This window comes from Penicillium argentinense (assembly GCF_028826775.1).
Source record: "Penicillium argentinense strain IBT 30761 chromosome Unknown utg000011l_segment0_segment0, whole genome shotgun sequence".
In the NCBI taxonomy this organism is placed as follows: Eukaryota; Fungi; Ascomycota; class Eurotiomycetes; order Eurotiales; family Aspergillaceae; genus Penicillium; species Penicillium argentinense.
The window spans coordinates 2288611-2312534 of NW_026622670.1; the positions used below are offsets into that span (position 1 = coordinate 2288611).

The following is a 23924-nucleotide window of genomic DNA, read 5'->3' on the forward strand; positions in this document are numbered from 1 at the left end:
AAGGGAAAAAAAAAAAAAAAAAAAAGAAAAGAAAAAAGAAACCAAAATTACTGGGCTAACCTTAGATCGCAGGGAGCCGAGCACGGTGCACTGTGGAGAGGGATGATCGCTCTGCGGGAGGATCAGACAAGCATGCTGTCGAGATGCGAAATGTCCGTACGTCAAGAATACCAGATACAAGCAAAACAGCCTGCGGCTGAGGCGACTGCGGCCGCTGCGGACCCGTGTCAACGGCTGATCCTCTACAATATCTACTAGGAAGATAGTCTATATAATTACTACTGAGAATTATGAATTACTACCGTCCCGTCTATGCACTCTTCCCTCTGTATCGACCTCGCACTCTCTCGACAACGAGATTCCAAATCTCGCGTGGATCCCGAGCTCCCACGGAACACAACGGGTTTGCCCCACGCGGAGACCAATCTTGGATGGTTCTCGCTGGTTTAGGAAACTCGCATGGCCCCATCGCACTAAACCCCAATAGGCTTAAGTCTGCGAGCTGCCTGGCCCGTTACGATTGGCTACCGGGGCCCTGGCGTGGTGCCCGTGGAGGTGCCTTAGTGCCTTCGTCCTTGCCAGTTGCACTCGCCAGTGCGATACCCTAAGGCACGTCGTGCATGCCATCCTGGTGAGGCTGATTCCAGTCTGTACTCGACACTGCCTTCCCTCACGGATCTATATTTATCGAGTTGCTCTCTAAGCGCCGAGTCCTCGCGAATGCAGGACAAGTCGAGGCTCGCAGCGATCCCAACAACTCTTCGCGATGCTTGCCTGGGTGTCCATGTCGTTCGCTCATATCTCGGATCATGCGAGCTCGCACGAGATCGGTGGTGGAGACGCTCGAAGGGGAGTCCGCCTCGCCGCGAGCCCTGGCCGCTTGGCTTGGCCCTACCGGTTGCCCTGTGCAGTTCACAGTAGCTTGTTTCACCCGGCCGATCTCTTACTCAATCGAGCGAATGAACGGTCGCCGGGAGTTCCCACTGACGGCCTGACTGTCATCTACTGACGGTCTGGTAGTGCGAGCAGTGGGAGGGGTGGGCCTCGGGTGATTTCAGGGTTGCTGGACCCTGGCCCCGATGGTCCCGACGTCACTTGAGTTCATGGTCAACCTTCCACCAAACCTCCAAAAACAAAAATAGAAGAGCGGGAGCTCCCTCGCGATCGCTGATCGGATTGCCGACTGAGCCACAATCCGTCCCCAGATTGCTGGCCGCGAACGATTTCGCCCAGGGACAGGTCGAGTCGGCCGGGTTATTCAGATAGGTGGTGCGAGGTACCTACATACCAACTACATAGTTCCGCAGGGACGATATAAGGTACTGTACCTGCCTAAGTACCTGCCTACGTACATACTATAGTAGGAAGGTAGGTACCTAGGTTATGTATATATACATACCTGGATATAATACTCGGCAGTAATCTGCACCCCACGGAGAAAAGCTCCTGCCCTCGTGGCATGGCTTGATCAGGGGGATCCGTATCCTGGTGGTGGCAAGCTGCATGGCTGCCGTAAGCATTCTGAAACGAACGATGTGAAACACCTCCCCTCAGTATTCCAGAAGGAACCCTTCGCATCCACCAGGAATAATCGACAGCGTAATCGACAGAGTAATCTGCACGCCGCAGGGACAGCTGACACGACCTAGACTGTAACTACATAGAGCTAACTATAGAGAAGATTTGACTTAATGCAGTGTTGAATGCGACGACTACATGTGCATAATATGAATATGAGGGCAATACATAGAATAGTCATTAACTTGTCCATAATAACACCTGTGAATGCCGAAATTAGCATGAATCAGGGACATGGAGGCCGCACGTTCCACTCCGGGAGTGCAAGGCATATTCGCGGAATCGCGTAAAGTCCCAATCGCGCTATAGACCCTCCATCGTGATGTCGCTCATATTGAGATCGCGACTGCCAGGGCCCATCGCATCCCGCTCGCAAAGTCTAGATTATATTTAGTACCGGGGGCTGGACGATCCGCCCCCTCCCCAAGCCATCCTCGACCCCCTTGCGCCGTGTGCCCTCGCGTGGCGGTTTGTCCCGGTCCACCCGCCTAGGCTACATGGCGTTAGGCCAGAATTACTAATGCTAGTGCTAATTGTCTATTTAGGGCGGAGTCCCTGGGTTACCTTCGAGTCGGACGTGGAGTACCGTAGGGGGCTCGCAGAGTAGGCATTGGTCATGGCGGGACCGAGCTACACGCCAGAACTGGTTAGCGTTGCGACTGAGCACGGGGTTAGCGGTAATTCCGCCTGTTTCGTACGTACACTCGCACCGCGAGTGTTACACTGGGTATTGCGCGGGGCAGTGGTTCGCGCAACTCTTTCGTTCCTCTAATCTCCCAGCATTGACTCCGTAGCTAATTATATTGCGGCCGATCATCGCAGAGAGTAGGAGCAGCTGCGTTTCCCTTCCTGGTCTTGTTGCGACATGCCGACTAGCATGCTCGTCATCGTGGATGACGCGACCGGGGTATCCTGCACCAACGGGTTTCGGTTTCGGTTTCGGCTTTTGCTGGGATTATACTTACTTCTCAGTGTACTCGAGTACTAGTTACTTCCAGACAAGTAGTAAGCGGTCTCGAGATTGGCTGGCGGAACTACACCTGCAGCTGCGCTGGGTATGCCTACTTCGGCGCAGTGGGGCTACACTCCAGGTCCTGTACCTGCTGTATCTACCGGTCAGGGTCGCCTCAGCGTGTCGACGTATCTGCATCGAGGGCCAGATAGTGGCCTGACGGGTGTGGTGAAGAGCGTCATAGCCTCTTGGACTGCAGATGGCTGTCATGCAGATTGACGAACGGGCGAGTGAGAGGCTCGGGTTAAGTGTTGGTTCTTTTTTTAGACGACGATCCCAGGGGCCGTAAGGGTCGCGCTACACGGATGACTGCAACAAAGTTGGCTCTCTCCATTTCTCCAGAGCCGATGCAACTCGGAAGTTCTCGTACTCTCTTGCCCTATCCGTCTAGTAAACATATCTTTAGTATCTCAAACAAGTGTGGTCGGTCTTTGGGATCATCCCCCCCTTTCCCTCCCCAAGCAGACCGTCGTTTCCAGTATGTCGGGCCCAGAGCAACAAGCGAGGAAATCAAGTCAAAATGCGATCAGCGTCGCTCGGAATATTCCCGGGTGCAGTCGGGCATAGCTGCCCCCCTACCCTAGGGTGCCCTAGAGGGATGGAGAGGTACCCTAGGGCAAGTTAGGCTCTTCGGGCGAAAGCAACCCCCGGACAAAATCCGCCCGGGCGAGTCACGTTCCCCGCCGTCTGTCTCCACCGCGAGGCTCTGGCTTGTTCCCACGGTCTCGCCAGTTCGACGCCCTCCAGCCGATCGATGAACCTGGGCGTTCTCTTACACTAGCGACGGAGAAGCGAGAGAGTGGGCCACTTTCCCAGGACAGCAAAAGGAATCTGAACGCCAGATAGGAAGGTCTGTGTGATGATCCACCAAGGTGCAGTATTGTACGAGGCTGCTTCTTCACGGGCAAGTAATCTTCACGATTCTTCAGCGCGGGAGAACAATGGCGACGGCCTTCCCGTCTCACCTCAGATCAAGACGATCTGCACGGACGGATTTCACTGGGTACTACACCTACGGTACCTCCAGGTGGAGATGTCATGCGGTGTCGGGTTTTGTCCACTGCTGCGAATCTTGCCCACATTTCGGACTTGGTCGCACTTGTTACTCGAACGGGGAATCCACTCGTAGCAGGTACCAATGCCGACGCGGACTCGGACTTTGGTCTGTCCAAAAGACTAGTCATAGCTGGGGATTTCAAATCCCATGGCGAACCCGGGGTTGACCCGCGCCCGACATGCGCCCGTCTGCAGACGGCTCTGATCGACCGTCGATGCGCCAGGATTCCAACTTTGCCTATCCATATGGCGGTCCAACAACAACAACCTTCAATCCTTCGCAACTTTATTTGACTTGGGCGTTTACCAGAACCAACATCGACCCCTCTGAGTGCCGCCGAATGCATCTGCATGAAAATACAGATGACCCAAATCGACCTACCCAGTCCAGCCTAGCTCGTCACGGTACAAACCCACACCGTCAAAAGGTTAAGCGCTGTCAGCCTCACAATCTTGGCCTCTAACGGGGTCGCACATTATCCCAACGTGGTTAGGGCTGCGAGGGGTGGGCCCGGACCCACTGCGTCCAAAGGACGGTTGTGAAGGTTATCCCCTTGAACTAGTCCATTAGGGTACTACATAAATACATACCTGTATGGACACGCTCTACCATGAATTCTCCGAGTGGAGCCCAAATATCCAACAAAGCAAATACGTGCAGCAAGGAGAATTCACCTGAGATGCCGACGAATCGCACTGCCGCAAAAGAGTTGAGGAGAGTGGAACCCCCCCCCCCGGGGGCGGGAATGATACCCAGGTCGACCATATCAACGTCGTTTCGAGCATTGACGAGGGGCGATCGATCTGCAAGGCAGACCCAATAACGGGCCGTCGATCGGTGATTCGCCGTGGATGGTCTAAAGGGTAGGTACTCTAGGGCAATGCACCGGACAGCCTGCATAACCGCGACCGTGGCGAAGGCAACGAACGCATTCATCTGGGATCAGTTGATCGGACGCCGATCCAAGGCATACAGGCGATGCAATCCAAAATAGAATAGACGTTTGTGAGTGTCACCTCTGCTTCAATTGAAATGATCATAGCTCCATCTTCACTTTGGGGGCTGGCCTAAGCTATACTTTGCTTTTCCCCGGGGGGGGGGCCACATCGCCCGCCCTCTGCACTCCGCACCCTTGCCCGCACAGATCAGACTGCGGCGACATTGCAACGCTCACGACGTGGATACTACGGTCAGTGTGAATAGGGCAGAGGTCTGCAAGGCACTCCGCCCGACGAAAGTTAAATCGTGGGTTTGTTGTCAGAGGAGTGCGTGGACAGGCGCAAGAGTAAGCATCTTGTTGATGCTTGTGGATCTCAGCTATACCTTTACTCTTCAACATAACTACAATGCGCTGAGGGAGTACATACAGCTGTACTCTCTGGGTACCCGGGTATCACTCGCAATCAACGCCAAGTTCGCCAGAATTCAGCTGGCTGTAACGCTTAACCTCTTCAGTCGTTCCAGCCACCCACGAGTCAAAATCCCCTCCCTTCGTTCCTATCGCAGACTCACGCGATGGGTAAGCACGATGTAAGCACTATACACCCTTGATACCTATCCAGCCGCAGATCATGCAGGTCCTCAGGTCGATGCTGGGGAATGTTTCAGATGCTGCAGGCCCGCATCAGGCCATGTGGCTGTCACAAGGCAGACCCGGGATGGTCCGCCTGAATACGTGCTTCATCATGACCTTCTCCTCAGGTACCCCTGGAGGCAATCAACCCTTGTCACACACCCCTCTTGCCAATAACAAGTCCCGGATGCGCCGATGATGTGCTGTCGGAGTCTCGGGCTGTTGCATATCCGATCGAGTTGACCCTTTTTTTATAGTGTCGAATTTGCTTTTTTTCAGCAATCTCCATTCTCCGTCTCCGTTCTCTGGATTTGCCGGTATCTCCGGCTGGCAAATGTACTTACTCCAGTACAGATGCAGTGGGAAGTACTTGTGTAACCATCCAAAATCCCAAGAATTCGCCCGACCCTGATCACCTGCTGCTTTAGCCTGCCAATTATCGAAGAGTACGCAATTCAAGGGAAGCTTCATCATCCCCTCGGGGGTTACTAAACCGGCCCGAGTCGAATTTATCGCGTTTGTTCAGCTTACCACCTCATCTCGGAGAGCCATGATGGATTAGCCGACGGCCGAGTGTACTCCTTCAGCCGTTGTCGCCTCGTCTGGGGATTTCGCGCATGGCGCATTGCCGCAACACGCTTTGTTCCAGTCGCTGGCTGGAGGACCAATCTCACTCATTTCCCCCTCGACTGGTCGCCGTTAACACCGCAGGATGCATATCCCTGCTCGACCACATGGCCGAAGGATCAGGGATGACCATGGGTGGTGGGAGAGACTACGCTAGCACGAAAATCCCAATCTACGAGATCAGCGTGGGAAGGTAATGCCATTGTAACGAACCGCCATGCGTGACCCGGTGGAAGGGTCAGCTAGCAGGGGTGCGAGGGACTTTTTCCCTACAGCGTGGTAGTGAGAGGGGATACATCCTGGGTGTATCTTACCTAAGTTAGGTACAACCTTACTCAGGGTGTAAGGCATGGTGGCTGCAGCGCTGCAGTAGTGCAGCCATGACTGCGTGAATCCTGCAAGCCTAAACCATTTGAGGCAATCCAGTTGCCAACACTCGTAACTGTTGGTAGATGCGTGGACGCTGAGTGGTCCATTCGTATAGACCGTTCTGCTCGTTTCAGCGTTGCTTACACGTGGACTATGCTTGCTGATCATTTTACTTGTAGTAGGGCCATAATTGAGGGTCATTTATTTTTATCTCGCCCTCTCCAATCTCCTATCGGGCCCTAACGTACCCTAGCGTGCCCTAGCCTGGTTCCCGCGCCCGAGTCGGGTAATGCGGGCTTCAATGCTGGCAATCCACGCGAAGAATCCGATAGCCTATCGCCCCCGGTCCAGCCACCTGCTGATCGCGTGTTTCAGGACATGCCCCGATGCATCTGCATCGCCATCTCCATCACGATGACTGCGGGATATGTCAGGGTGCGTGGATTACCAATACTCGCCTCTCCTAAAGGAAGGGTGATGCGCTGGCTCTGGACTGCTATTTTGGGGCAGGGTTGATTCGTGAAATCGGACTAACACTTCACGACTCGCAACGACTCGCTTGCTCTGTCTTCTGGTTGGCGGCTGCTACGAGCTCTCATTTCCCACGGTTGTGGATATTTCGGAATTAGCCGACTTTTTCCTTTCGTGGTCGGCTTTTGACCTGCTGGCCGGATATGTTGAGCGATACACAATGTAGACATCCCATTCCACTCATACATTAGGTATATCAGGGGTATACTACTTAGTATTGTAGGTTGTCCAGGTATAAAAAGTATATTCGCCGCATTCGCGCCTCTTGAACACATTCGGCCACTCGGGCGCAAATCATCGGAGTCTACCTATCACATCACCGCAAATTGTCGATCCAAACTCATTCCCGTTAGAACGACGAGGGTTTCTAGACTACTTTTCGGTGGGAGGAACAACAAAGAAAAGTCGCAGGCTGATATCCACTCATCTCCACGATTTACGGCTCAACCACGGTTAAATTTGCCCGGCGGGTACTCCGTCCAGCCCGGAGAAGCTCGCGTGCCGTTCGGATAGTCTCGAGTCCACCAATCCTTCTGATCCTGCGAGGATTTAGGCAGTAGGCAGTAGCGTCGGTTCCATGGGCCAGCCAAACATCGTCCTAGGTGTACCGCGGTCGAGACAGGACGAAAGCTCGGAGAAAAGCTCGGGAAATATCCGCTCGACGCCAATCACAGTAAATAAAGAGCCCTCCTAACACAACCCACTTAAATCGAGCTCCGCAAATCGTTCAAACGACAATCTACTCCAGTCTGAATAGCTAGTTGCGTTCCATGGTTCGACTGTTCATTGCCAGGACCGGCCTGAAATAGCATGTAGAACTCTTGAGTCAAGACTTGGGTTGACGTAGTGATGGAGCCAGAAGGGGTTTATACGTGCCTGGCACTCGTTGAGGGTCGTGATGGAAAGAGGAAGGTAAAAACGTGGACCGTCACGAGGATTTCATGTCACTGTTTATCCTAAAACGAACAATTAACTAAGCATGGCCAAATACCTTCGAATGTAGGGTATAGATCCCTAATTAGCAACATTTAACCTTTCTGACAATGCACAATGTACGAACAAAACAGGCGACCTGCGATCGTGTTGTTGCATGACCACCCTAGTCGTCCAACCCGCCGGGAACCAACAACCCTTCCTAGGACGAATCACACCCCCAGTCTCTCAGCAAGACGCGTGCAATGGCAATGCAAGCGGCGAAATCTAGCTCAAGCCTTTGACGTGACGCATGTTGCGAGCCTATCGAATACGCCTTGGGGCCTCCGAGCTGCGATCATCGTCCGCACTATGACATCACGTCCCTGACTCTGGGGTACGCGGCCGACTCATCGCTTTAGGCGCTGTTGGATCCAGGGGGAAGGGGATTTGCTGGTTTATCTCGTGGCATAGCTCCTGCTGCTTTTCGATTACTACTTTCAGAGGTCATAGTGGTAGTCATCCAGTGGGAGAATTTCGGTACCTAGAGCATGAGTGCAGTAGTGTGTAGCGCCGCCAGTAACGCAGCCTCTTCCTCGACATGTCGGACTCCACACACATTGGCTAGAGTTTTTATGGTAATGCATGTCTTTGACTCCGAGTTCCGAGTCCGTCTCTCTTAAGTCCGCAAACAATCGTCGACGGCGGTGTATCCATGTAGGCAACGGTAGTCGGGGTTATGACGACTCTTATGGCCGAAACCCATTCCCTCGGGACGATATCGAACGGACGGACGACCTTCAATCCCGCTTTCAACCAGGCACCGACGCAAACACCGCGCCTCAGCCAGAAGTAACCCAGAGGTAGGTGCGTGGTTTGACCTATCCACCCTCGCACATACAGTAGTATCACGGCGCTCGTCGTAAGCGCCGAACAATTGCCACAGACGCACTGTATACGAGTGTTGAGTATACGTGGTAATATTTCTCGTCGCATGCTGCCAGTGGTCGGGAGTCGACTTTCGATTCGTGTCGTTACCGTCTCCTTCCGGCCGTCGAGCTCGGATATGCATTTTCTAACCGCCGTTGGTTCCCGGGGTTCGTAGTTGGTGTCCCTTTGCGCTAGCGGCTTTAGTGCTCCGGCATGGTCTTGGATGACCTCGGTGGCTTTTGAGGTCGGGAGATCGGGATGCTAAGTCTCTCCGCTCGTGCTGACGACTGATGTGATGCGAGGGGGATGAACTCGACTTTGTTTTCGGGGGTGATGGTGAGCCCCGAGTTGTGCTGTTAGAATTTCCGGATGGACAGAGGCGTGGGCAGCGATGAGGGAAGTCCTGGTGACGCCGCCTGCCCGTTGAGGTGGCTATTCTGGACTCGTAAGCACCCAGAGAGACCTATCGTTCGACCTGAAAGTAGAGATGAAAGATCAAAAATGTTTGACACTGGCAAGAATTACTTTTAAAATAATTAGTAGATAGCTTTCACTGCAGAACCATCACCATTGCGTCCACAATATCTTGTGCTCTCAATTCTATACTTTCGCGCGTGTTTCGATTTGGTACAATCGTCTCGATGTGCAAATACACATAGTTCATCACATTATTCAATTCATCGTAGTAAAATCTATTATAATACTAGCCAATGTGATATATAGTATATGATGCTTGTGCTTGATTCATCTTCTTTGCTTGTCCTCTCTATACAATCATCTGTTACTACTATCAGAATCGTCCAATAATTCCCACGACTACACCACCTTCCATGTCAGCATCAAGTTACCGATTTAATTAAAAACTCAATGTCGAGAAGCCTAGCACGCCTTCTTCTTCAAGACAGGAAGGCACTCAGTGTTAAACACAAGGTCATCCAGACTAACGACATCGGGCTCAGTGAAGCTGAGATACAAGTACTTGAGCGCCTCGGTGAAGTAGAAGCTGCAACAAATTAGCAAGCAGTCTTTTCGAAAGTTTGATTTAATGCCCACCTAGACACAAAATTGACCAGCTCCCCGCCATACGGCGCATTCACATCAGTAATCTCCGCGTACGGAACCGACTTCGAGCGAGTCGTGTTCAGCGCCTGGAAGATCTCCCAATTGTAGTCCTGCCAGCGGGAGCCTCCCATGATCCGATAGGCGTAAAAGTTACTCTCCAGTGGCTCGGGGTACGAGCGGAAGGACGGATCCTCGATAATGTAGCCGTTCTTCGCTGCGTAGGCGCGATTTGTGGCATTTTTATTGTAAGCAGCCAGTGACAGCTGTCCGTCACCTTTATTCCCAGTTCTGAGATATCGGGTCGATCCAAATAAGTTCCGCCGAGGAGGAGATTTCCACCGGCGAAGCAAGCCCGAGGAATCAGTTTAGTTGTTGCTCTTAGGAATTTGTAGATCGACCCACAATCATACATTGTCCACATGATACTGCCATTCTGGTCGAGCTGAGAGAGGAAGGTGAAATCTGGTCGATGGTAGGGGCTCAGCGCGATATTCCTCATGTTAGATTCAATGGTTTCAATTCAGAAATCACGCAGCTCAGCCACCATGTCGTCTTCAGGATCGTAGATGTAGGTTTTGATGAGATATTTGAAGGCAGTGAGTACAAGGGGGAAACGGTGTATGGTCTGAGTTATTCACCTCGATAAAACTGTCAACTCCAGCCAGCCATCCGCCATCAAAGGTGATGCCGGTTTCGGTGTCGGGCTCAGTACCAACAAGAGCCGGGAATGCCGGGGCAGGCTTGGGGTTGACCAAGTACTTCTCGGCTTTTTGGGCCTGTTGAAGTAGTATTTTGTTAGCGCTCTCCGAGTATTTGAAACAACTGAACCAGGTATTACCATCTGGCGGAAAGATTCACCGCCTGTCAGATCTGACAGACGGTAGTACTCCAAGATCATGGTTCCAGCCTGAGCAGTATTGGTGCTGTTCTATTTGGTACCGTTCACGGCCGTCGTGCTCCGAATGACCTGTTGGGAAGACAAGTTCATTTGCGCTGGTAGACCAGTAGCCGTGTCGAATACAGGACTGATGGTAGTAGCCAGGATCCTTGCCTGGGACAGCAATGCTTCGAGCTTTTCATCGTAAGGGTTGGGGAAGCGACCGCTCTTGATCAAGTCATACGCGCTTAGGAGACTAGGAAAATCAGCCTCCGCCGTAAATTATTGGTGACAGGAATTACCCGCCGAGGTAACGGATGTTGATGTCGAAAAAGTTGACAATATCCGCGGAATTTCTTTCCCAAATATTAGCAGATGTTCGGGTAGCTGGCTATTGGGTGTCGTCTAATGGATAATTCCACACATACGTGAAATCAATTGAAACAATATGCTTAAGCTGTTGCTCGACAATACCCGTGAGTCCCATCACGATGGCAGTGTCGATGCCATCAACAACACTAGCACTCCACCCAAAGAGATCATCGGTACCGTTGTGGGAGAGGCATCAGGTCATCCTTCGGAAAGGCATATTTCGAATACTGACGCCACTCGCGGACATATGCCACTTTCACGGCCTCGTCTTGTTCGTGCCCTTTGCGAAATCAAACTGGACTTGCTGGACTTGTTTGCAGGTGTGGCCAGATGAAGTGAACGGGGCAGCGCTGGCGATCGCCGCCAGGGCCACCAAAATGTGAGAGGCGCCAACCATCTTGAGCCTGTGCTGTTCGAACGTGTTGACACTTGGAAATCTAGAAGCGATCCGAGAAGCGAACAAGGGGTATTTGTATACTTAAGCCTTGTTCTATCAAACACTTTGCTTCGAGTGGATGTATCCGGAGGAGTTGCGCCCAACGACTCACATAACATAAGACGACGTACTCGCACACCTCTTTCTTTCACCCGTTATCCTTGCTGAAGGCGAAGATTCAGTATTCTGGATTGCCAGTTTCGCATATCGCTAGAAGTAATGAGATTCATCTTGAGGCGGCAATGGGCGTTGCGGCATGGTTGTGACTGGATCATCCGATTGAAGTGCAAGGGTACTTCTCGGATAATGGGTTCCGGCTTGTGCCGGGTGGGAATAAGAGTGCTCATTTCCCTGTCAAGGACTGGACGGGCGGAAAATGGGCAGAGGATGTCTTGGTTCGGAGTGTTTGGAACATGCCTGAATGAGTAGGCGACGGAATAGGTAGAACGAATCGATACCTGGAGGCCACAATATCAAATGGCTCGCGATCGCCCACTAATGTACTTGTAGCGAAGTCTTTCTATGCCAAGTCGGCGTGGGACATTCGCAGCTGACGGCTATATTAGAACAACTACAATGTAGCATGTTGATGTGCATATCCATTCTCGCATTAGGTACACGCTAATTCATCTACTTACAGCACCATCCACGGGATAAGTCGAAAACAAAAGCAGATATCTCAAGAGTATTGCATATACTTGAACGTGTTGTTCGGACCCGTATGGAAAGCTCGAGAAAAAAGTAGAGGGAAAAAAGGAATCGTGGAAGGGAACGGTCTGCTCGGGTGAGCTTCGATAGAGCCAAAATGAGAAAAGAAGAAACGCCCTTTCGGATTCAATACATCCCGTCAGAGCCCCTGTCCATCGAGACACATTCAGAATATCTCAAGCTGGCTCGTGGATCCCCGGGCGATTGATCTTTCAATACGGACGGCTTGTTTGTACGACTTGGATCCGTCGATTGTTTGACAGCTGCCATTGACTCGGTGCATGGACACACGGAAAATGCACATCATCTGAGGGCACGGCCAGAATAGAAACAAAATGTAAAATGAAAATTCACCAAATATGGACACCAAATGGGGGTCGAGCCATATGCCTTTCGGATATCATAACTCCGCTAAATAAACCCGAGGAAAATATGACAAGGGAAGAAAAAAAGAGATCTCATGGGGGATAGGATATCGGGGGGAGGAGAGATTGAGGGGAAGTGTCGACGATGCGAGATGAAATGGGGCGAAGGTAGGAGAGAAACTGTGGGGAGAGCGACGGTCGTTTGCTTAATAGCGGTGATCAGGGTTGGTGACCTGAAGGATCCGGCGGGAGAAGTCGTGGTCGTCATCGATGCTGCCATTGCTCTGGCGACGTTGGGCCATGTAGGAACCGTCGAAGCGCGAGTCCGACATTTGCTGATGCGAGTTCCGGCTGAATCCGGTTGCGCCGGCACCTCCCTCAGCCTTTTGCTTGCGAGATCGGTAGAAGAAGAAGGCACCGCCGGCCAGGGCTGCGACACCAACCACACCCACGACCACACCCGCCGCGATGGCAGCGGTGTTGGTGCCACCCTTAGATTTATCGCCATCGGAGTTCGTGCTCTCGGCGGCGGGGGCAGTCACGACGACGGTGTGTCCGCCGGCGTTGGTTGAGATAGATTCGGCGGCGGCATCGGTTTTGGTCGGGGAGGAGTCGCCCGTACTGGTCGTGGCAGAACTATCGCTGCCACCTAGGGAATAAACTGAGTAGAAGCCATCACCACCGCCTGTGGTTCATTCATTAGTATCACTTGATGCAGTTGAGGTTCGAGGTTTCTCATCCACATACACATTTCTTCGGGGTATCCTTGGCAGGTACTGTCACATTTGCTCTTGTCGACCTTGTCTGATGAGGGAGGTAGCGAGTCACCACACAGGCAATACTTGCTATCTGTCGTGGCCAGGACGGAGGCGTTCATTCCAGAGCATCGAGTCGAGCAGTATCCGGTACTTTGGTAGGTGTATTCTTTGGAGTCCGAGAGGCTCCCGGCACTGCTGTAGCACCCTTCAAAGAACGGGTCGGCTCGCTTGGCAATAGCGACGCGGTGGAATGACTTGGCAGAGGCTGAGCCCGCCACGAGCAGGAGCGCCAGGGCGGTTTCCGTGGTGAAGCGCATGGTGATGATCGAAGTGAGGCGAGTTCGAACGGAGGCGAGTATATATCGACACACGAAAAGGAACGGAGAAGAGTACCGCTTCAGACGCAGTCGTCGCGGAGGGGAAAGAAGAAACCAGGAACGACCCGCGTAACCCTTGGTTAACTTCAGTAGGTAGTTAAGGCAATAAACGTCGTGAACTTGGGAGGATGGTTTTCAGGGTCTCGACACGAACACCTCGGAAGGGTCGCGTATGAAGATACCCGGTGGGAAAGAGCGGCAAGCGTGTCGAGCCGAACAAGCACCAAGTCAGACGGATCCGAAGAGAGCGAAGAGGAAAGAGAAAGAATCGGAGTTCAGCGAGAGGAATGGGGTTGAACGAGCGCCCCGTGAGACGAATAGCGATCGAGGGACAGGTTTCACAGCCCCCCTAATTGGCTTTGTTGAGCGGTTGACAAGTGTCAAAGGGGATTTGATTGTCGAGTGGGCGCGGTACCGGTCGAGTTTCCAACCGGAAGGAAAGCAAAGAGAGTGTCCCTCGAAAGCGTCGAGATAATGAGCGTGTGGGTGAAGGAGGGAGAATCTTCAGGACGAAAGGGGCCCTAAACGGGGGTATGGGGCCTAGTGACGGTTCTGCGAGGGTCAAGGGGTCCGTTCCCCGGGGGTGCCGGTACTCCAGGCGACCGAATACCTGCTGCTCCTGCCAATTTACTATGGTGGGCTGCGTACCGGTACATGCAGTGTACTGTACAACAGCACATCAGTATCCTACACTAGGGTGAAAGGTCAGGGTCAGGTACCTTCACGAGGTGTGGGTTTGTTTGTGCCTGTTCCTGGCGGTAATGCACCATACCGCCCCGCTGCGCCAATCAACGATCACGCAGATCATGACTAATCAGATATGACCTTGGGCTCGAGGGCGATCGGTTACTGCTTTGGACAAAACACGGCCCGGGGCAGCCAACGGGAGCCGTCGGAGAGCCCCGCTGGAGCCCAAAGGGGGTCTTTCAAAGGTGGTGTGGCGCCCATTACTTCATCCGATCACGACTTGCCACATGAAGCGCCCCTCTTCGTTTAACCACTGTGTATATACACTGCGAGAGTGTACAAAGAATGAATGCGACCGTCTTCATGATGGCTCCAAATATCTTAAGGTCCCCGGGCTCATCCTCGGGTACGACCGCGAAAGGCGACTGCCGCGACGACACTATCAACTGGTGGCTAAGGAGGCGCTTCTTGGCTGCGCAGAATCTTCGAGTCCTGGAGTAATTTTCCCCGAGCTCTTCCGTCCCAATGCTTGTGATGGTCGGACTCGGCTATTGTACTATGACTGTCTAGCAGTAGTGGGAAGCACCCTCCAAGGCGTTTGTCTCAGACGGGGTAATCTGCTGCACCAGTCGTGCCCTTTTTCTTTCCCAGGGAAATGAAACCCTAGCGCATGGAGCCAATTTCCCGTCCGGGGGGTGATGCCCCTACCTACGCGCTAGGGAATAAAGCCTACAGTAGTCCATCACACTTGTCAGCTTAACTCCGATGGAACTATACCAACTGACATTCTGGGAGCTCTCGTGTCTTCCCCATATCCTCAAGACATCTACCGGGAAGCTTCTGCATATTTTTGGCAGCAAACTGTGCGAACCCCTTTTCCCACGGGTACTCTGCCCACGGTAAAGCGAGCGGACACTCCCGGCTGGTGGACCGCACCCAAAGATGAGCTGTCCTGACACAGCCCGTCCCGCTGGTACCGCCCGTACTGTGGTACCGTGACGACCCTCGCAGCCGATCCCTCCACACAGACTTTACCCGCCCAGTCGCGTGCTCAGAACACGTCAACATGGACCGAGTTGAACATGATCATCCCGGGCAAGGGCAGTTCGAGCCAGGTCGCTTGGAGAATTGTCTGTGGTCGTACATTGGTCACGATAGAGCAGCGCTTAGCCTGAAGATTTGATCTTCAAATTATGTACCTCATACTCTACCAAGTTTCCAAGGTTCCAAGGTTCCAAGGTTCCAAAGTTGTTGGTAAAATTGGCGGCATCTTCGTCACCGGGTCTCGTCGCTTGCCACTATCTTTCGAATTTGTGTGGTTCAAGTATATATCAATGCTATTTATTGATGATGGAACCTGTTTTACATGACATGAGCAGAAAACATAAAATCAGATATCTATATGCAACTGTGATATATGACGGGTCGTTTTGCATGTACATATATATATCTCGAGTACAGCATCAGTGAACAATCTATGGTAATATTTTTATCGAATTGTGACTATGAATTTATCTGGTCGCACAACCGCAAAAATCATCAGGAAAACAAACACAGCATCAAATGTGTACACTACCCTAATACATTGATTGGATCGATGAGACGATGAATGGCTAACCGTTCACAAGACCCTGATTCAGGCATAAGAGTCCACACTGCGAGCGAATATCGCACCCGTGCTGCCAGGAGAATTTAATTATGGACAGTTTTATTGTTGGTCTTGCTTGATACCCAAGGTTGCGCTTGTCATAGCATTAGATGATACGACATATTAGAGTTTCGAAGCAGCTTCCGGAAAACACCACTTTCACAGTCAAGGTCGCCTTCCGGGTGGCCTTGGCGGGTCACAAACACAGCAACGATACCCGCAACCCTGCATGAACCACCCACCGCATGGGCAAACAGTTCACCTGTCCACCCCAAAAAACAAGCCCAACGACGCCGCAGGACACTGGCTAGACCCCCGGAGCACAACCTGACTCACCCCCTCTGTTATTTATGGAGTCGTGGCGTCCGTTAGAGCGGTCGGGAGCCCCCACCTCCAGCCAAAAGCAAATCCTAGGCGCATCTAGCCCCTTGCGCCGCCAGAATCAAAATTGGATGGACCACCGCAAAGTCGATGCCTGGACGCACGCAGATTTTTCGCCGGTGGGCTCTCCTGTAAGTAACAAAGTAACACCAGGACTGCACGGTAATATACACCGCCGTGTTCTCGACCCGTCTGCCTGGGTTGGGATTGTGGGGTTTCGACTTTGGTCGGTAGGGGTCGTTGGTCTAGAACTCGGTCAGGGCTCGCTTGCATCAATAACGATTATTCAGTCGCGGCTTATAACTACAGTGTGATTCTCCCTGGGCTTCTGTACTTTCCGAACGTCAAGAAGGGTGATGAAGGGAAGAGAATTCTTCAGTGTCGGGAACAGGTAGCTTCAACTGTAAAATGATAGCTCTGGCTGTTAGTCTCCATGGAATCGACCGAGCGGCCAATGCCCCAATCAAGGGTTCTCCGGTGTTTCATGTCCATTCAACTCTTCGAAATGTAACGTCGGCTGTGGGATTAAGTTTGACCCGATCGTAGGGATGTCGATTGTGGGATTGAACTATATCATGAATCATGTCTTGCTTCATCCACGAACGAGGTCATGGTATGTTCAACAACCTATGGATACCTCGAGAGGTCGATGCTCCACGAGTGTCACAGTTTCCAAAATTAATTCAGCTAGACTAATCTTGAATTTCTCTCAGAGGCGGATGTCCAAAAGCCATTCTTTTTCTGCTACAGAGGAGGTTGGATCAAATGTGTCCGTGACACTCATGGAACGTATGAGAAAGTGCGTAAGATGCAGTCACTGCTATGCTTCTCTCGAGATCACAGAATTCATCGATCTAAAGCACACCTGGAACCACAAATTTCACATTATACAAAATCCTATCCTGTGACCGCGGGATCGAATTTAGTCTTGAATCGTTTCTGACCTTGAGGCCTGCTATCGGACAATTAGGATTAACTACTTGAATTGAGAGTAAAGAGGATGAACAGAAAAATAAAATGACAGCTACTAGCCTGTCCGCGCCAAATATTTTTACCGGTTTCCTCCAGCTCTGGCTCTTGTACCTCTAGATTTCTCTCTCCGGACGGCATGGCTCACAACGAAATGAACTTCCAAACAAAATCGTCAAAGGGTACCCGTGACCAATAATATCTGGTTGATGTCGTTTTCTGGTGCTTCGAATAGTTTGAGAACAATGGATACCGCCCTGGCTCAGGATTTGTCGATTCAATTGTGATATTTGGCGATGGATTTGAAGTGTGTGGCATTCATCCGCGTGGTTCAACATATCAAGACCAGGGAGGGGTCAAGCGAAATGATACGTCGGAATTGATAACCATCGTATAGATAATTAAATAAGAGATTTGGCATCAACCATGATGAAAGTGTCACGGCCGAAACAATCTCAAAAGTCCACGTAAACTGACACCATACGTCCTGCCTGATGCTACTATTCAAGCACCGAGAGCATTAAAAGCCTTCGATGCCTATGGTACACTTCGACTTCAGACCACGACGGGGGCATAATTCAGATAGGAGGACTTTATATTGTTGAACAACTAAGAAGGCCTAGATTCTTCAGGACATTTACTCTATGTTGAGTAGAGAGTCATGAGTTGATGCACTGGGCTTGTATCGTCTATTCAACTAACCCCATTGAGATCATTCACATTTAAATTTAATTGAGATCGTGTCCGGACTTATAGACAGCAGCATTTCTCATTTATTTTCATGGGCTCTTTTGCACGTAAAAGGACAGCCCTGAAACCTAAGGCAATCCATCCAAATGCAAAATTCCCGACCAGACGTTTTCTTTGCATAAGCTCACGGCTTGGGGATGTGTATCGTCTTGCTGACCATCAGGCAGCCGTGCAGGACGAACATGAGAACAACGGGGTGGAACTCGAAGATGGTGCCCTCGGCCACGAGTCCGAAAGGAATGTTCTCATGTGTCCAGCTCTGGGAGACCCAGTAGGCCATGAGGCCGGCAATAGATAAAGTAGTCGGAATAGGTGTACCCTCAAAATACTTCGATTTTCCACTCTTGTCCTTGGGAAGGACAGCAACTGTGACGTTGAAGCGAGCCAGGCGAGTCAGACCGCAGAGAACAAAGAAGGCCAGGAGAACATGGTCAAGCGAGGTGCGGATTCCGAGCGCGAATGCGGCGGCAGCGGGGGCGAGACCGAAAGAAATCTGCGCAAGTGCAAATGGTGGTGAGTAGCCGGTTAATATAAACCCAAAAGGGGGAAAATTCAGCCTACCAGATCAGCGAGCGAGTCGAGCTCCTGGCCCATCAACGAGGACTTCTTGCGCCAGCGGGCAATCTTGCCATCCATGAAGTCGAAGAACAACCCAAAAGGCATGAACGCGAGCGCAGCCCACAAGGAACCATAATCCGAGGGGTTTCCAAGGCAGTAGCGCATGGACGAGAAGACGGACATGACTGTTCCCAACAGTTAGTGAAAGAATGTTAAAGCCAGTGCAAAAGCTGGACTTGCCTCCACAGAAACCTAAAAAAATATTAAGTCAACACCCAAAAACACCCAGTTTCAAGCTACTCGGAGTAGAGCTCACCATTAAGTTCAGTGACCAAATCGGCGAGATGGAGAGCTCTGGTACAACGTTAGTACGGTGTTGTCACGGTCTGATGGCAAATAAATGCTCCGACAACTGACTTGACCAAACTGAAGTGACCATGGTCGGAAGAAAGAAGCATTTTCTGTTTTTCTTGGCCTGTACGGCGTGAGTTTCACATGCCTCGTGGAGTCGCAGGATGATCGCAAACTGACCTCTGTCGCCGGACGGCGGAACACTGTTGGAACTGCTCGACGCCATGGTCGAAGTTCTGCGAGACATGCTCAGGAATCGAATGTGAGGGGTTCTGCCGGTGTAAAGGGGACAGAGGGGAGTTGCGGGAGGGAGAATGGACAGTCAATCCTGCTTCGAAGTGTTGACGGGCAGCAGATTCGCAAAGCGGTCAACGTCATTCCCAAAGTGCCAGAACCGGGTGGTGGTGCGACTGCGCCACACTTGCACCAGCCACATAAAAGTTGGACCCCACTCGGCACTTGATATGCACGCGAGAGCTACTGAGTACGTTGGACTATTGAATGCTACGAGTAAACCCTTCTACATTAGCGGTGTGCTAGTCATCAATTGAGACAAGAGCAATCGAATCGTCTTTTTGTGACTGGAAATGTTCTACAGTCCCTGCAGCCAGTGACGCAAGCAGTAATTGTGTTAGGATGCACAAGAAGTAAAAAGGAAATGTTCCTGCAAAAGCTCCCGAATCCCCCAAACGCCGTAAGAAGACAGTACAGTCAGTCAGAAGTATCTTCACCGACCACGGAAGCCACCGCCACGCGGGCCACCACGACCGCCGCCGCGGGAGAAACCACCGCGACCACCGCCGCCGCGACCACCGAAGCCACCACCACCGCGGCCACCGAAGCTACCGCCGCGACCACCACCACCACGGGGGCACCACGGCCACGACCACCGAATCCACCACGGCCGCGAGGGGCACCACCGCGGGCACCGCCGGCACGCTTGGGCTTGGCACCCAGGGGAGCCTTGGGCTTGGGGAGGAACCTAGTTTGAACAGTCAGCTTAAATAATTCTGAATATGCAGCATCGAAGGGGATGGACATACTTCTCGAGAGGAAGCAGCTTGTCACCACCGATGTAGACCTTGTCGCCAGTCTTGAACGAGGTTGCGACAATGCCTTCCTGGGGCTTGACGGTGAAATACACCTGGTTGATTGGGCCGAGGACCTCGTCAACCTTGCCAATTTGAGTCTATTATGATAAAAAACGAGTCGTGAGTTTCAGTCCCATGCGCCGAGCTAGGAATTGTCATATCGGCTGTGGCGTACCTTGTTCTCGAGATAAATCGGAGCGTTGAAGTAGGGGATCTTGGGGTTGACCGACTCGCAGACCATCTCACCCTCGCAGGAGTGCATGACAGTACCCAACTCTATCAAATGATCAGTATCGCAATCGCGCAAGACGCATCAGAACCGATTGTATTTACCGAGGACTTGAGCGGGGGGACCGAAAGATTGTTGGAAGCCTCCGCGGCCTGGACCAAAAAAAAATTTCGTTAGCTCTTCCGTTCGACCTTTTGCATCGTCGCGACGAGGGCGAAATTCGTACCACCACGGTTACCGAAGCCACCCCGGTTCGCACCGGTGGCGGAGCCACGCCCACGGAAAGACATGTTAAACTGTTGCGAGATTGGGGGTTTGGCGAAGAAGTTTTCGGGTGGTGGAAACTTCATACGGTAAAGCGTCGCTAGCCAGGGCAGTTTCGAATCACATGACTCACCGCCCGCCGCGGCCCCTCGCAAAAGAACCATATTGTTATTTTTTGAGTCAGACTTGGTGCCCCTCCCTTTGCTGGTCAATTTCTGTCACTGCGTACTGGGATATTCACCATGGTTGCCGAATCCCCCAAGGACCTTCCCGTGCGTCCTGCTGCCGATGCTAAGGGCAATCCTGATGCTTCTGCCCCGCCGAAGGACGCCAAAAAGCAGGCCCCTCCCACCGAACCCCTCCCCGACTGGCTGATTGAGCGCAATAACCTCTTCGAAGAGCTCTGGCAACAGCATCTCGAGGAGATTAAGAACCGCCCTCATCCCGAGATCAATGTCACCCTCGATATCGGTGACAACAACCCCTCTCCCGTCCCCGCGAAAGCATACGAGACTACACCGGGATCCTTTTTGCGCGATGTGCCCAAGGATGTGAGCGCCGAGGTGGTTATCGCGAAGGTCAATGGAGAGCTCTGGGATTTGAATCGGCCCCTCGAGGGTGACTGTGCCGTTGTCCTGATTCCATTTTCCAATCCCGAGGGCCGGGAAGTGTATGTTTTATCTCAACCCATACATCAAGACGCAATTAACTAACAAATCTCTTCAGTTGTATGTTTTACCCCAACCCATACGTGAACACGCGCGACTAACTATAAAAAAGTTTGGCATAGCTCTGCGCACTGCCTGGGCCTTTGCGCGGAAACTGAATTTGGATGCATGCTGTCTCACGGTCCTCCGACTCCCCAGGGGTTCTTCTATGACATGGCCATCCCCGGCGGGTATGTACACAAATTGCCTGTTATGGTATGTCTCGAACACTAACAATCTCAACCTATAGACGCGTTGTCCGTGAATCCGATTGGAAGCCGCTCGAAAACAAGGCCTCGAAAGTCTTCAAGGAGAAGCAGAGCTTCGATCGTTTGGAGGTCAGCAAGGAGAACTTGAAGAAAATGTTCTCGTACAGCAAGTATAAACTGCACTACATTGACAAGCTGGTTACCGGCGAGAAGAGCACTGTGTACCGCAACGGTACTCTGGTGGATCTCTGCCGAGGTCCTCACATCCAAAACAGCTCGAAGATCAAGGCATTCAAAATCATGCAGGTCGGTACTCTAAGCCCATTTGATTACCCCACAAGGACCCGTACTAATCCACCTCATAGAACTCCAGTGCTTATTTCCTTGGTGATCAGACCAACGACTCTTTGCAGCGTATTCGTGGAGTTGCGTTTCCTGACAAAAAGGGCATGGCTGACCACCTGAAATTCCTTGAGGAAGCTGAGAAGCGAAACCACTTGAGGCTGGGTAAGGAGCAGGAGCTTTTTTTCTTTTCTGACGCATCGCCCGGCTCAGCCTTCCTCCTACCTCATGGGGTCAAGATCTTTAACAGCATTCAGAAGCTCCTGCGCACCGAGTACCGGAAGCGCGGCTACCAAGAGGTTCAGACTCCGAATATGTACGACGCCTCCTTATGGGTTACGAGCGGCCACTGGCAACACTACCACCAAGACATGTTCCAGTTGGACGTAGACAAGCGAAAATGGGCTCTGAAGCCCATGAATTGCCCGGGGCACTTCCTTTTGTAAGAGCTCTCATCTGATCTCGACCAAATTGTGCTTGACACGCTGACGTAATCAACCAGGTTCGGTCACCGCGAGCGCAGCTACCGTGAGCTGCCCATGCGCATTGCGGACTTCGGTGTCTTGCACAGAAATGAAGCTAGTGGAGCTCTCTCAGGACTCACCCGTGTTAGAAAGTTCCAACAGGTAAGCACCTCCGACATTGAAGCCCGGCGCGAAAAGTGCTTTGGAATGTGCTGGTCACTAACATAATCACCAGGATGATACACACATCTTCTGTACCCAGGATCAGATTATGTCTGAAGTCGAGGGTCTTTTCGATTTCTTGCAGTCCATCTATGGGCTTTTTGGCTTCAGCTTCAAGTTAAAGCTGTCCACCCGCCCAGAGAAATATATGGGTGCGTTGGAGACCTGGGACTACGCCGAGGATCAGCTCAAGAAGGCCTTGACCAAGTTTCTCGGCAATGATTGGACCATCGACGAGGGTGATGGTGCTTTCTACGGCCCGAAGATAGACATTCAAATTGCAGACGCTCTGGGCCGGGAATTTCAATGTGCGACGATCCAGCTGGACTACCAGGCTCCTATCAACTTCAAGCTGGAGTACATGACACATGAGAAGGCGGAGAAGGTCCAGGTCGGCGAGGAGAAGAAGGCTGAGGGTGAGACCAAGTCCACCGACCCCGGCCCAGGCCGTGCCCGTCCAGTTGTCATCCACCGTGCCATCATCGGCAGCTTCGAACGATTCCTGGGTATCCTGATTGAGCACTTCGGCGGCAAGTGGCCATTCTGGCTCAATCCTCGCCAAATCATGGTTATCCCAGTAATGCCTCAGCTTAACGATTTTGCTCAAGACGTCCAGAGAATCTTTTCCGAAGACAAAATGCACGTGGATGTTGATGTCAGTGGAAACACTCTACAAAAGAAGATCCGCAACGCCCAGCTGGCTCAGTACAACCTCATCTTTGTGGTCGGAGCTCAGGAGAAAGATTCGTGGTCCGTTAACATTCGCAACCGCGATGATCCTGCGACTCAGCACAAGGGCGTGATGGTCCCCATTGACGAGGCGCGGGCCAAGATTCGGGCGTTGCGCAAGGAGCGTCGGCTGGAGACCACGTTGTAAGAGATGTGGAGCTAATTTACGAGTAGTATGAAAAGTGAATGAAGAAATGGCGCAATACATTATGAATCATTCTCCAACAGATTTCCAATCTATGGGCATATGGCCGAGAGAAGGTCCTCATGTAGGAAACAGTTCGACAAGTACTAGTAAATTTACCCAGATTTTGCCCCAAGCACTTCCTAGTATGGACAGCGCAATAAACACCCACCTCCACCGCCAAGATGAGGGCAGAAGGCGCGACCTTCGAAGTCAGTTCAAGAGTGCAACTTCGAAGCCGTGGCGGCCCAGAAAAACTTGACGGCTGACATTCCGAGGAAGATGGCGAGCAAGGCCGAGATCCCGGCTTCTGAGCTGACATACATGTATTGACCTAAAGACTGGCTGGGACGCCCATGAAGTCCTCCAACGTCTGACTCCATATAGTCAGAAAGTCGCCGCGCCTGTCTCATTAACTTACCCCCAACAAAAGCATAAGTGGAAGGTCAGAAGCCTTCCACACCTAAAGACGGGACTCTTCACGCAAAGGAGGCCGTGGAGACACTCCAAGACAATGGCATTTCTGGAGAAATGATCTTCTTGTTTTGCAATGTATGGCATAGCGATCTCTCTAATTTAAGAAATTGGCTGCTGG

The 23924-nt window shown here is 51.9% G+C and overlaps 5 protein-coding genes across 5 annotated transcripts; 1 reads left to right on the top strand and 4 right to left on the bottom strand.

Moving 5' to 3' along the window:
* Positions 1-9468: 9468 nt before the first annotated feature.
* Positions 9469-11297, bottom strand: N7532_011871 (mannosyl-oligosaccharide alpha-1-2-mannosidase 1B; the record flags this gene model as incomplete). The annotated part of the gene is made up of 9 exons (XM_056624362.1): positions 9469-9592; positions 9643-9939; positions 10062-10113; positions 10256-10427; positions 10490-10521; positions 10591-10784; positions 10831-10884; positions 10957-11046; positions 11161-11297. 9 exons carry the CDS (start codon positions 11295-11297, stop codon positions 9469-9471), a joined length of 1152 nt encoding a protein of 383 aa, XP_056469350.1.
* A 1318-nt stretch (positions 11298-12615) lies between these two features.
* On the bottom strand, positions 12616-13484 carry N7532_011872 (uncharacterized protein; the record flags this gene model as incomplete). The annotated part of the gene is made up of 2 exons (XM_056624363.1): positions 12616-13094; positions 13157-13484. 2 exons carry the CDS (start codon positions 13482-13484, stop codon positions 12616-12618), a joined length of 807 nt encoding a protein of 268 aa, XP_056469351.1.
* A 4619-nt stretch (positions 13485-18103) lies between these two features.
* Positions 18104-19135, bottom strand: N7532_011873 (CDP-diacylglycerol-serine O-phosphatidyltransferase; the record flags this gene model as incomplete). Its single annotated transcript, XM_056624364.1, has 4 exons — positions 18104-18472; positions 18541-18722; positions 18811-18891; positions 18955-19135. The coding sequence occupies 4 exons, from the start codon at positions 19133-19135 to the stop codon at positions 18104-18106; spliced, it is 813 nt and encodes a 270-aa protein (XP_056469352.1).
* Positions 19136-19599: 464 nt separating this feature from the next.
* N7532_011874 (H/ACA ribonucleoprotein complex subunit GAR1/NAF1) lies at positions 19600-20498 on the bottom strand (the record flags this gene model as incomplete). Its single annotated transcript, XM_056624365.1, has 5 exons — positions 19600-19870; positions 19932-20077; positions 20155-20255; positions 20313-20360; positions 20435-20498. The coding sequence occupies 5 exons, from the start codon at positions 20496-20498 to the stop codon at positions 19600-19602; spliced, it is 630 nt and encodes a 209-aa protein (XP_056469353.1).
* A 216-nt stretch (positions 20499-20714) lies between these two features.
* N7532_011875 (threonine--tRNA ligase THS1) lies at positions 20715-23293 on the top strand (the record flags this gene model as incomplete). Its single annotated transcript, XM_056624366.1, has 7 exons — positions 20715-21142; positions 21199-21200; positions 21253-21370; positions 21430-21694; positions 21754-22172; positions 22233-22356; positions 22430-23293. The coding sequence occupies 7 exons, from the start codon at positions 20715-20717 to the stop codon at positions 23291-23293; spliced, it is 2220 nt and encodes a 739-aa protein (XP_056469354.1).
* Between the last annotated feature and the right edge of the window lie 631 nt (positions 23294-23924).